Genomic DNA, 13,577 nt, shown 5'->3' on the forward strand with positions numbered 1-13,577 from the left:
AACACATTTACCCAAATTCTCTGACTGGAGGCAGGAAGGGCTCAGCAGCTCGCTTTTGCAATCATCCCTGAGGAGCTGAAGGAAGCAGTTGGATCCTCAGCTGTGGGTGAAAACCATGGGAACGAGCAGCGCTCGGTGCTGCACACGCAGCCGCGGCACAGCTGTCACCACGGAAAGCAAACCCCTCACTGTGGAAAAAGGCTCCTGATTTAGGAGTTTTCCTCTCTCCATGGACTGCTTTCAGCCAAAACCAATTCTCTTTTTGAAGAGCTCAGTGTTTTGCAAAGACACTGAACTCCAGAGTGTCAGTTTGGCCTCTGGGCACAGCTCCTGTGTAGGCATCTCCCCAGAACTTGGAAAAAGCAGTATGGGAACTGTGGGAAGAGTGAGGTCATGCAATAGTTCATGCAGGGCACCACGAAGACAAGGCCAGGTTATTGTCTCAGTTCCAGAAAAACCAGCAGCCCAGTGACTGGGTTTGGGGGAGGCCTGGGGGAGGCAGGGGAAGCTCCATGCTACTCACATACAACAGGGATCCACTCTGGAGTTCCACATGACATTGAAACAGAGATGTTAATGATTCCATGGCTTATGCAGTATCAGCAACTCGGGATTAGCATTTTCCACGGACACAGTTAAAATGTTTTGTGTCAGCCCTGACACGCCAGCTCTAAGCGAAAGGAGGGTTAAAGCAAACACCACTCCATCTGGTTTTGGACTTGACAAATAGTTCTGTAAAAACCCTCAGAGCTGACTGATGTGTGCAAGGAGGGAGGGTTAAGTTAAATACTAAGAACCTCTGCAGCTTCTGAAAATGAGACCACGGGCTCAGACAGTTGGGTTGCAGAGCTTTAACAGGGTACCACACACTCCCAGAGGCATCACAGCTGTCCAGGGATTGCTTTTTGCATCCAATATAGCACACCTGAAGCTTCCTTTACTATTTCCCTTTGCACCACAGTCCCAGTGCACTAACCAGCTGCAGAGAAATGCAAGGGGGGGAACTCACCCAGCTGAACTAACCCAGGGGAGCTGCTTCACTTTCCAAGGTTGGTTACACCCCGAGGAGCTGCTGCAAAGCTTTTGCTTTATTTAAAAGCTGGTGCCCAGGACAAAGGCATCACTTACCAGCTCGGCTTGGAGTGGAGCATTTATCTCGTGGCAGCAATCGTTTATCCCTTTCCACAGCCCTGCCCTCAACTTCCACCTAAGCCTCCTGCAGGCGAACCCCACAGCACTGGAGCACTGCAATTCCTCCTCTCACCCAGAAAAGTGGGATCAGACAGCAACTGCTGCTGTCCCCAGGGACAGGGGGATCGGGAGCACGGGATGGGCAGCGTTACCTGCTCAGCAGCTCCAGCCAAGCTGAGCAGTGAGAGCAGCTGGAGCTCAAATGAGCAAACACTAATTCAGACAGCAGATCCCACTCTGCTCACACCACTTGTCCTAGAAAGTCAGGGGAAACTTCTGATTTCAGAAGACTTTTGGTTCTGCCAAGCCTTTTACACTTGAGATCAAAGTCTTCATTTGTGATTTGCAAAGCTATAAAAATATTCAGACAAAACAGTTAATCAAAAGAATTCTGTAGCTTCCATTAATCCAATCTTTTATTTAGTGCTTTGTTTAATATTTTAAAAGTGTTCTGCACTCTCTCAGCAGCACATTACCCAATATACACACAGTATTTTGGAGGAGGGTGGCTGCAGAGAGGGCAAACCTCTCACTTCAGGCCTTAAAAGTGGTTAAAAGTCCTTTGCAAATGCTGAGAAACTCATGAGCTGCTCACTCTTCCCTCTCTCAAAGCCAGTTAAATATTTCCAAAATTCCCTATTAGCTGACTATTTCTTCAAGGTTTCCCACATTATCAGCACAAAGAGAAGAATATACATCAGTTCACCTATTTGATTTTAAAAGCATTAAAAAAAACCACTTGCCTGGTGTTTCACGGGTTTGGGTGATTCAGGCTGTTCATTGCAAACAAACAAATGATAAGTTAGCAAGCAGATTTCCAGCTGCATGTCACATCCCAAATTAGCACTGTCAGCACGTTTAACTACACACTCACTTCACAGAAAGTTTCATAGAAACTGCCCAAATTCATTTTAGAACAGAAGTTATTGGCATGTGCAAAATACTGCAACCTGTGTTTAGGCAAAGGACTAATTACACCCAAGATGACAGACGGCCCTGGGGCAGGAGTTGCATTTTTTGGGCACTGCTTTCAAAATTAACCCCAACACCAAGTCCCTTTCTCACCAGCCTTGGGCACTGTGAGGAGGTTTGGATGGAGGAGATGATCCCTGTCCTTCAACACTCACAGAGGTTATGGAGCAACACGAGGGAGGCCACACAAAGGAGTCTGGGGGGTTGGTTTTGCTCTGTGCTACAAACACTTAAGAAATGCAAACCCACATTTGAGACAAGACCTTTGTTTCTTTCTTACAAGCACCGCCACGAGCAGAAGCACAACCTTAAACTGGAAATTTTGCCAGCAAGGAGGACAAAAGGAACGTGAAGGTAATAAAGGAAATTAAAAACCCTTCAAAATTCAAATCTGCACAGCTTCTGCAGAAATTTTCAATTCCTTTCTTTCTTCCTTGGCTCAGTCTGTGAGTTTAATAATCTTAAGCTTCATATCCGAGACCCTGGGGCAAAATATTGTGGAGAAACACACACAACAAGAAATTTTTATATCAAGCCAAATGCACTCCCTCTTTCTGTGACTCTTATTTTATTAGTGCAGAATGACAGATTCTGGCAGAGCTCTGCAAAGCAGCTGGCAGAGGTTTGGCTTGTTCAGGTAAGTAATGTGAATTTTCAAAGCTGCACTCTGCCAGGAGAAGATTCCCTCCTGGAATCATGGAGAGGAGGACAGGAACAGCTCGGAATTCAGAGGAATTTCATTTGTTTATATTTAGAAAAGATGAACTGCACTCTTGGGTGTCCACTCTTGTCCTACTAGAAACAGAACTGAGCACAGTCAGACACAGATTTAACTTCTCTGTGGTTAAATTAGGGCAGTTAAATCCCACTTGGGAAACCCAGGGCAGCTTCAGCCTGAGTGAGCCTACCTGAGATCCTGTCCTTCAAAAACTAATTGTGCTTCTTTAGAAATTAATAAAACAAATTAAGCAATTGAGCATTTCAGCTAGGCAGCCACTGAAAGCAATCACTAACCTGAAAGTACCATAATGAGTTCTAAAGTTTAAAATAGCACCAACATGAAAGCTGGGCTTGAGTGAAAACAGAGGCGGTTTGGGGTGAGAAAGCTTTGGGGAAACCTTAGAGCCCCTTCCAGGACCTAAAGGGGCTCAGGAGAGCTGGAGAGGGACTGGGGACAAGGGATGGGGGGACAGCAACGATGGCGTGGCCTTAAGCTGAAAAAGGGCAGGGTTAGATGGGATATTGGGAAGGAATTCTTGGCTCTGAGGGTGGGCAGGCCCTGGCACAGGGTGCCCAGAGCAGCTGTGGCTGCCCCTGGATCCCTGGCAGTGCCCAAGGCCAGGCTGGACATTGGGGCTGGGAGCAGCCTGGGACAGTGGGAGGTATCCCAGGGATTGCAACAAGATTGGCCATAATAAAGTGACACTAACACAGGCATTGAAACACTCTTTCATTCTTTTCTCTCAGCCTGCCTCTCCTGCTGCACAGGGGAGTGATGAGCCACAAAACTGAGCCGTTCAGAAGCCTCCTTCCCTCCCTTCTCCCTGTGCTCAACCTGTCCAAACCCTCTGCAGACACATCACCCTGCTCCCCGTGCTCACCTGTTCCCTGTCCTTGCTCTCTTCCTCCCCTGCAGCTCCACACACCCTCCCTGCACAGCCCTGAGCCTACAGAACTGCGGGGAGTGGAGGGGAGAGGGGCTCCTGTGTGGCTGAGGAGCCTGGCACAGCTGCCCAGCCCAGCACACACCAGCGTGGGTCAGCTCTGGCCCAAGGAGCCCGAGCTAAAGCACAGTGCTGGTCTTTATAAAGCTGGTCCTGAATAAAGCACAGTATGCTTGGAGCAGGCAAAATACCCAGCTTTGAAGTTCTTAACACTACCACCCCAAGCCCTCAAATTCTTTAGAGCTCAAGGTGAAGCAAAAGCTTTCAGTTTTTTAAAGACATCTTCCATTTTCTGTCCCTTCCTCCACACCAACCAGGACCGTCCCTGTGCCAGCTCTGCCTCCCAACCAAGCTCACTGCAGCCAGAAATTCAGGTTTACTTCTACCCCACCTTGTGTCTTTAGAGGAGTTCTCGTTTATAACCCACTGCCCAGCACCTCGCCCTGCCCTCCCCTGCTCTGCCCCTATTCCCAGTGTCAGGGGCTGCTGCGGTCTCCCCTGGCTCTGCCAAATCCCACAATTACTGAAGCTTCTCTTGTACATTTCTACCACCACCTCCTCCTCCCCACACATCCGAGCGCAGCGCCCAAGACAACATCTTGGGATTACACAGGAAATGAGACACTGGGGCTGCAGATTCCACACTCAAAAATCAGGAAACATTGCTATTAAGGCTGAAATTCCAGCCCCTGTGGCTACCCTGTGTTATTGACTCGATTTCCAGGCACGATGTGCTACGGGCTGGGCAGGACTTTGGCAGCTCTAAGGAAAGAGGGATTTGGGGACAGAAAAGCCTCATGGACTAGCAGCTGGATGCCAACCACGCCAGGCTGTGCAGGGGATGGGCAGAGATGCTCCTCACAGAGGCTGAACATTTCCCCACCTTCCCAGCTGGAGAAGGGACCTGGTGAGCCCCAGTGACATCAGTGCTGCTCTGAGGTGTCAGACTGGGGCTGCTCCTTTGGTTTGTTCTATTTTTACAGCACTCTGTCAGGCAAATCAAAGTTAACCCTAGGCTTAGCATACAAATTGCTTCATTTAAAAAAAAAATAATCCATGAGACATTCAACAGTCTCAGAAATATGCATGTCACTGATAATTGTCTGTAACAGGATGGGTACAAGTCATGGATTAATTTAACAAGCCTAATTAGCATCTTCTTGTGCACAGGGTAATGCACAGGCTCTACAGACTGTGGATCACCACCAGCCCTCTACAGCTTTCTGATGAATATGCAAACAGGACCAAATTAGGGCTGCTTCTGTAACCCCCATTCTGACACTTCCCAGCTTTCCAGTGGCACCTATGAGGCTTAGACATTCTTTGTTTCCAATACGTAACTAAAACAAATTGCTGCAGAACAAGGGAGACTCATTTATATTTTCAAAATTGGTTTGGTGAGGCAAACTTTCTGCATTTTTCATGGATATATGGCAAATTCAGTGCTCACTGTGGTACTGCTCTGAATGAAGGGCACTATCCAAGATTATTCAGGGGACTCCCCTACCCCTATTGTGCTCCACATCTCAGCTTTCCCCCTTTCTGTCCTGTGCCTTCTCAGGCTCCCTGAGGAGTTGCATCATCTCCATCCCTCAAGATTTTCAAAACTCAGCTTTACAAGGGCTTGGGCAATGCAATCTCACTTCGAAGGAAGGTACATTTTGAAAGGTGTCTGGACAAGAGGCTTCCAGAAGCGTCTCTCAGCCTGAGGTATTCCAAGTTATCAACAGTACACTTAGAAATACTTGGTGCAAACCCTGCACAATTCCCTCCTCTCCAAAAACCTGTGGGCAATTTCGCTTCTGCAGAAATTTAAAAAATGCTGGGTTTGTTGAAGGCTGCATAGTGATAAAGCCAAGAATATTCATAAATCAAAACCTCCACAGAAAACCAGTTCTGATGGATGATGTCCCAAACAGTGCCCCCAGAGCCACCGCCTCCCAACACACGGGGCAGAGCCATGAACACAGCCCTGAGCCTCCAGTCCTGAGAAACCTCCTCCTGCCACCTGCAGCCCACAAGTGCAGCACTCTCAGGCTGCTCAGGAAACACTTACAGAGACAAATTTTCATCTGTTCTGTGTGATAAACCAGCATCAGTCTGAGTAAGTATCAACGCACAGACTCACATTATTTGCTCTTAATTAAAGCAAAAATTCAAGTTTCCCCATACACTTCACTGGATTTCTCCAAATCTACCTGCAACCTTTCCTTCTCTCCCACTTCAAATCCTTGACTTTTTTTCCATTCACAGACTGGTCAAAAGTCATCTCGTGTTCCTACATGTTTGAGCCTTGGCACATTCAGGAATGTCTTAATATGAATTCATGGAAGCTGCACTAAATTTACAGAAGTTGCAGCTGCTACAAGGGGGAAATGGCCTCAAGTTGTGCCAGAGGAGGTTGGGGCTGGATATGAGGAGCAATTTCTTCACTGACAGAGTGGTTAAACATTGGAGCAGGCTGCCAGGGAGGGGATGGAACCAGCATCCCCAGAGGGGTTCAGAAAATGAGTGGAAGTGACACCTCATGGGATGGTTTGGTGGCAATGGGGTATTGGGCAAAGGCTGGACTTGATCTTAGAGGTCTTTGCTGTAATTCTGTATGTCTCCAATTCTAGAATTCCATAAGATAATGTAGCTTGAAGGCTCCAGCCACCACAGACACCTGGATTACCACTGGAAAACCAGGCACGTGCCAGTTTTGATTACAGCAAGACACTGTTTGTAGCAAAGCTGAATTAATATTTCACTGCAAAGAGATCCAAGTGCCCATAACAACAAATATTCAAACCCATTCCTGTTTTTTAAAAGCAAACAATCACTAAAAATTCAGTGCAAACGTTGAAGCCTGGCAGGAAATCTAAAGAAACTTCTATATAAATCAGAAACTTCCATATAAATAAGTTTCAAGCTTCCAAAAAAACCAATATTTTCAGATATAAAAGTATCTACTCACTTGTTTACAGTGTAATAAAATCTGAGCTTTTAATTAGATGCTGGCTTCTAGATATAGCAAGTCTACAGCAGTTTTAAAGATGGGTGATTTTTCCCATTCACAAGTTAATTTTTGAAGGCACAGAAAGCTTCTTCACAAATACAGTACTAAAAACTGCATCCAGTGGGAACTAAATTCAGTTAGAATTGCCTGGGTTTATCGAATTTTTTTGGAAAATGGGGTTTATTGCATCAGAAAGCTTTGCTTTTATTTGTATAAAGCCTTTAATTTCACAACAGAAATTAAGCAGCTGACATGGATTAGAAGTTTTGGTGTAACTGCTCATTTCAGCCGCTGTTAAAGAGAAAATAATGGTTGAGACAAAATTACACAGATTATATTACAGTTTATCTTTAATAAAAAAAAAAGTCTTTTTTTCAAATGCAAAGACGGTCGTTTGCAAAAAGAGCAATAAACAAATGAGAAAATATCCCAACTTACAGGAATATTATGGTCCTTTCTTCCTTTATGGGAGGAAGCAACATGAGCAAGGTACTGAATAACCTTCTTAGTGTTCTCAGTCTTCCCGGCACCAGATTCACCTCTGCAAAACAGGGCAGACATTTTCCTCAAAATTCATCTTCAACAACTCAGCAATCTTTGTTTCCAGCTCCTCACTTCATCCCATTTATGGCCCTGCCCGTGCAGCAGATCTTCACTGACCCCCTAAACCCAACAGCAGGGATGTTGCAGGGAGCCACAAGGTATTTGTTTAAAATCCTTCCTTCATCCTAAAGATCCCCTGAGCATTAAGATGTTGATACAAGGTGTAACATCAGTTTGATTAAGAGCTTTTGGCTTTATGCCTGAACTCCTTTGCTACCCAAGGTAACATGAAACACTTGTCCCCTGCCCTGATCACTGCAGACAGAATTTTTCAGGGTGCAGATACACTTTTATTTTTAAATCATGAGATATATATATATATATATATATACACACTTTTACACTTAGCATGATTTTAATATATTTTATGTACCAGGATTTGGTTATGGGAATTTCCAAGTTAAGGGGAACAGTACCTTTAGGAGGCAGAAATACAGTGCAGTAAAACACACTTTAAACAAGAGATTCTTTCCACTGCTCATCTCTGACCCTTTTCTAGGTTAAAAATATATTTAATGCCATGGGGCTACATGAAACCTTAAGAAATGAATTTATCAGCGCAGAGTGGCAGAGTTCACAGATCAATAAAGATAGCTCATGCACATTTCATTTTTAAGCCAGAGGTGGATTTAAAGCAGAATATGTTTAGACAGAATTGATGGAGAGGTTTACAGGAGATACTCAGGGCAGGAAATGTGACCAAGTTCACATCCCTGCAATCACAAATGATGTTAGTACGGCTCTAAAAATGACAGTTTGGGGGTTTTTTTCTAACCTAGGCCTGATCTTCAGACACATCCACTCCCCAGAGGGATGGATGTGTGCCCTAGGCAGGACTCAATGGCTGCAAACCACTGGAGGAAGATTTCCAGGGAGACAGCGACTGCCATGAGCAGCTCTGACGTGTGGGAAGCTGAAAGGGATTTTATTATGGGGATTTGCATGGAAAGAGTGGAAGCACTCCTGTCATTCAACAGTTGTTCAAAAATTAACAGTTTGGAGGCCAACTCCTTTGTAAGAATGACAAGCACACATTTTCTCTGCCTGCTTATTTCTCCTCTAAGCTACTTATAATGGAAATGTTCATTTACCAGGGGAATTTAAGCACCTTCTTTTGCAGCCTTTTCCATCGTGCTGTACACCCCAGTTTGGTAGCTAATCTGCATTTCCTTAGGGATTCAGTACCTCCAGACCTGCACTTCTTGATCAGATAAGAGCTGAGGAGCATCCCTATCCTCACACTGCACTCAGCAGCTGCAGAAAGGAGGCGAGAGAGCTCTTGGAATTTTAATTCTGCATATACAGGAAGGAGACTGATACCACCCCAGATTTTTGAGAGAACAGACTCAAACACTCTCATTGCTCCTCACCTTCCAACAGCAAAATCACAGCAACCCCACGGGGAATGGCCCTAAGAGAGGGGAGCCTCTGCTAAGGGATGGCAGGGTGGGCATTTCTGCACCCAGGAGCAAGAACCTTTATTCTCAGCAGCTCGTGGGACTCCTCACAAGAGCTTCAGGTGAAACAGCTTCTGTTTGTCCTGACAGAACAGCAGCAAGCCCCAGGCTTGGCTGGAAAGCCCTGGACAAAATGGTCCTGCAGATGAGCTGTGGGATGTTCCACAGCCTCACTGACCCAGCTGTGGCTGCAATTCCAGAGGGTTAACCAAGGGCCCCTGTTCTACTGGTGGCATCTGCTTCTTGGAAGCAGCTCCATCAGTCTGTCTGAAACCACTTTGGTCCATTTCTCCTCACAATCATTGGGAAATACCACAGAATATGAAAGATTAGAAAGCACTGCACTCAATTACTCCGAGCTTTCCAGAGACAGAGAGGGGAGTTCCCTGCAAACTTGTTGACTGGGCTGGCTTTGCTCAGTGCATGGAAAAACCTGGAAGGTCCTACCTGAAAAGCTGGTTGCAAAGGAGATTACTCTGAGAATTGGCTAATGGATAACTGGGTTTCCTTTTTGCCAAGATACCATCAGTATGAAACCCAGAAACTGGGTGTACTTTGGGACCGCTACAAGTGGAACAACACCCTCCAACCTAATGAAAAATCCCATTTCCACCCAGCCCAGAGTCCCCACAAACAAGACAAATGTGAATGCTGATAAGCAGGAAAAAACCCCCAAACCATCAGGTGCCAATTCTTGCTTCTCAAGTCTTTATTTCTCATTTCCCTTTCACTGCAGTGTTTACATTAACATAATTCATGACCATGAGCAATAATAAAAGCAGCTTTGCCTGTTTCTAGATGTGTATTAAAATATGCTAACACTAAAACTATTCCAGCAGGTAAGAGAAGTAAGAAGCACAGCAAAATATACATTTACATTTTAAAACAATACAATTTGTTCTTATTGTCAGCAGAGCTTGGGAATGCACTATTAGCTGTGCCTGTAAAGCTAGAGAAACATTTCTGTCAAATCACAAGAAGAAAGTTTATTCCATTTTAAAAGAGGGAAATCTCCTCTAACACACACAGTGCAGAGAAGCTGGTACAATAAACACAGCTCAGATGGCAGCTTTGGAAAAGGGCAGCATGGGGTTGGAAGAGTCAGCTGCAGGCACACCAGCAAAGCTGCACAAGCACAGGAAAAGCAGCAGCTTGAAACACATTCCTTGTGTTAAAAACCCTCTAAGTCTAACAGAGGGTATTTTAGAGAGTCTTTATGCAAGACCTCATTCAAAAGCAACACTAAGGGATGTTATCATCCCAGTCCTGCTCTCCCTGGAGCTTACAAGAATGCCAAATATTTCCTGCAGCATCGTGTCAAATAGCTCTGCTGCCACATACTATGAAGGAATTAGAAGATTTAGGATAAAGTCCTTTGCATTTATAGGAATAATGACATCTGCATACCTTGGTTCTTTCCCAGGAGTGCAAACACGTGGATTATAAAAATAAATTAAAATCTTCTACCTCTATCAACCTGCCCAAAAAAGGTAAACTCTGAGTAACACCACATACAATAGTTATGGAATGGGGATGGAATCACGAAGCTAAAGCTTAACTTTTTCAGCCCCTTGTTTTAATACAACTCAATCTGTTACTATAAACTAAACAACTAAAGCCCTGGGCTGAGAACCAGCCTTACCTCAGTTGGTGGCAGCTCTGCTAAAACTGCACGAGGCTCATTATTTCACCTCCTTCATTTCAGGCTCAGCTCCACTGGTAGAATCCAAACCTTATGGGGCTGAATGGAAACACTCAGCTCCAGCCTTGGGCTGTGCCAAACAGTGCTCCCAAGGAAGCAAACCCTCCTCAGCTATAGTTGGAATTACAAGGTTATTCCATCACTTAACTGAGGGATCTCTCCCTTGGAAGCCACCTTCCAGGGACAGGTCAAGCAAAGTCAGACATTGACTAGTGAATTTATGCAGGATCCCATGTCCAAGTGCTCTTCCCTGGAGCAGCAAAGCTGCTGCTTTGAAGCAGCTTTATGCACATTTAAAATAGGAAAAGTTTAGCCAGCATGAGCACTTTAAAGTTTAACATGGTTTTGAATGTAAAGCTGGAGTGCCATTTTCAGCAAAGCCGAGAACTCTCCAGGCAAATTTATCCCAGCTCCAATTTGGTTAGCAAAAACCAGGCACTGACTCAACCAGCTGCAGCTCCTTCCCTGAGCAACTCGAGCCCACATCTTGCACAAAAGGCACTTCCACTGCTGAATGGATTCTCCTCTGGAGAACAGGCAGAACAGAGAGGGGGAGAACTCGCAGGTGACAAAGCAAAGAGGCAGCAAGCAGGGGTGGGAGCCTCTCCCCACAGCACCACTTCCAGCAGCAGCTGTTATTCCAGGAACAGGTCAAGTGCTCCTCCCAAGGGACCTATTCCCAGAGGAAACAGTTGCTTTCCTTGCTGTCCAGCAGCTTTGAGGCATTCACACATCTTGTGACAGTGACAGCACCCGGCGTGGCAGGGCCACCACCTCTCCCTGACCTGGGAAATGCTCTATGGACTTTAGGGAAGTCAGATGAGTTTAAAGTTGTTTACTGCAGGCCCACTGCACAGACTGGCCCCCTTGCAGCCCATTTCCCCAGAGAGCCATGAACTCCATGAGCAGAGGCTTCCCAGAAGGTACAAAGTGCCCGAGCAGCACTGGGCAGAGGGACACAAACCCCCACGTCCAAAGGAAGCTCTGCAGTTCAAAGACAGCTTTTCTTTGTCGTGCTGCCTGGGCACAGTCTGCACACTAACAATATTCCTGAAGATGTGCAACGCGTTAGGATGGTCAGATGCAGTTGGAGATCATCTCTGCGATTTAAATTCCTGAAAAACTAACTCAAACAAGTCAGGATTTTACATTTTGGATGCCTGGATCACTCAAACCTTTCCTCTGCCGCAGGAATTTCAGGCTGGTTCTATCCTTCTCATCAGGAACAAGCTCTGGGATGAGAAGTTCATGTGGCAGCAGAGGGTCCTCCTGTGAAGAAGTGGCACCACTCCCTTGGCACCTGGGCAAGTTCCCAGCACTCAGAACCCAACCTGCTGCTCACAGCTCCCCTGGCCAGCAGTGCCTCCTTCCATGGAAGCAGCCACTTAGAGAAGGCCCCAAACCATGGAAATATGGAAATATGCACTTAAATTGTTTGGAGGAGAAAGTAACTGCCTATGCAAGAGCCCCAACAATGGCCTTTTGTCCTTGCCACAACAGCAGTTGCAAAGAACAGAGGAGACACTTATTCTCAGGCACAACTGAGCAGATCATCTGCCAGTTACAAATTAACAGATATTTACAGACAAGACCTGTAATTAAAGGGTGTCTTAATCACCTGGCTTATTTTCTGCAAGAGGTATAACTGATAGTTTGGAAAAGAGTCATTAATTGGCTTTTCTATTTAGGTGGCTGCTTTAGAGCTGCTTCCTTTGCCTCCTGATGCTTCACATCATCTCCACACCACTTGCCTAGGGAATGTTACCAGCTGGACTCCAGCCAGGGGTTGTATACAAAAATGTTTGGTATTTGCTGGTGTTGGCCTTTAATAAGCAGCCTCTATTCCCTCCACACCCCATCACTCCTACGGAAGCCAGTTCAGATTAGATATCCTTGTAGGGCTGCAAGCATCTGCTAAACACCTCTTTATCAGGCCCAGGCCCAGTTTGGGGAATACCAGAAGGCTGTGGTAAGAGTCTCCACTTCAGAACTCACTGCCTCTGAAAGTGCAGTGCAGCACATTTTCAGAGTTGACTTTCTTGAGTATTTCGCAAATTCCTAATTACCACAACACAAATTTCTTCATCTTGGTCATCAGCCTGGCACGCTCAGCGAGCAGAGAAACACCAAAACTTCACAAAATAGCAGCTGGAGCTTCTCCAAGGAAAAAAAAAAAACCAAAACCCACCCTGAAAAGCTCTTCAGCACAACTTCACATCCCACAGAAACGGGAGAATGTGCGGGAAGGTCTGGGAATGTTGCAGTGTTGGCATCACATCTCTGTACAAATCACTGATGGATGCTGAGTCAACACAGGCTGAAAGCTACTGCTTTTATATATATATATATATATATATATATAACTTATGTTACATATGTATTACTTGTAAGTTAGGAGGAACATGACGTTTCTGGAACTCCACATATTTTCCTTTCTTTTCAGCAAACTAAGAATTTACAGGCAAAGTCCAAAATAAACTTTCATTTGCACTCCAGTCAAGGGGGAGTGATGAGATGCACCTTGGTTAAGCCCAGCTTCCCAGAAAAGTGCTGGTTTTGAGGGCTGCTCGTTTGCTTTTCGCTGAAAAGCTGGATGAACTAAACTCCCAAGCAGAGGAGAGCTCCAGCAGCCTTTCTCACCATCTGTTAGTGGTTAGCAGCCCAAGATTAAACCATCCAACTTCAAAGCTAAGAAGAAATTCTCACCATTACTGTTTGTTCAGCTCCTCCCATCTCATCTTTAGCCAGGCAATAATCTGGCTCTCACCCATGGATTGTCCAAGGGATTTGGGAGCTGTAAATGTTCCTGTTTCTTGCCATATTTGGGTTTTTCAGTTGGTGAAAGGCCAAAGGGCACATCAGAAATCCCATCACTGCTCCTGAGGAAATCAGGGGGATGCCATGGAACAGCAGAGGCCTCCAGATATAGGAAAAGGACTTTTGGTTCACTCTGAGAAAAGCCTATCCATAAGAAGTTTATTCTACAAGTT

The 13,577-nt window shown here is 45.5% G+C and overlaps 1 protein-coding gene across 2 annotated transcripts in view; it reads right to left on the reverse strand.

Annotated features, from left to right (window-relative positions):
* The window catches only part of MYH10 (myosin heavy chain 10), a 91,714-nt gene that overhangs the window by 41,648 nt on the left and 36,489 nt on the right, over positions 1-13,577 (reverse strand). For both annotated transcript variants that reach the window (XM_069032682.1, XM_069032683.1), the window contains exon 5: positions 7,264-7,366. In XM_069032682.1, coding sequence (XP_068888783.1) covers positions 7,264-7,366 — 103 coding nt within the window. The remainder of the gene's footprint in view (positions 1-7,263; positions 7,367-13,577) is intronic.

Source organism: Aphelocoma coerulescens, chromosome 18 (assembly GCF_041296385.1).
Source record: "Aphelocoma coerulescens isolate FSJ_1873_10779 chromosome 18, UR_Acoe_1.0, whole genome shotgun sequence".
NCBI classification, from domain to species: Eukaryota; Metazoa; Chordata; class Aves; order Passeriformes; family Corvidae; genus Aphelocoma; species Aphelocoma coerulescens.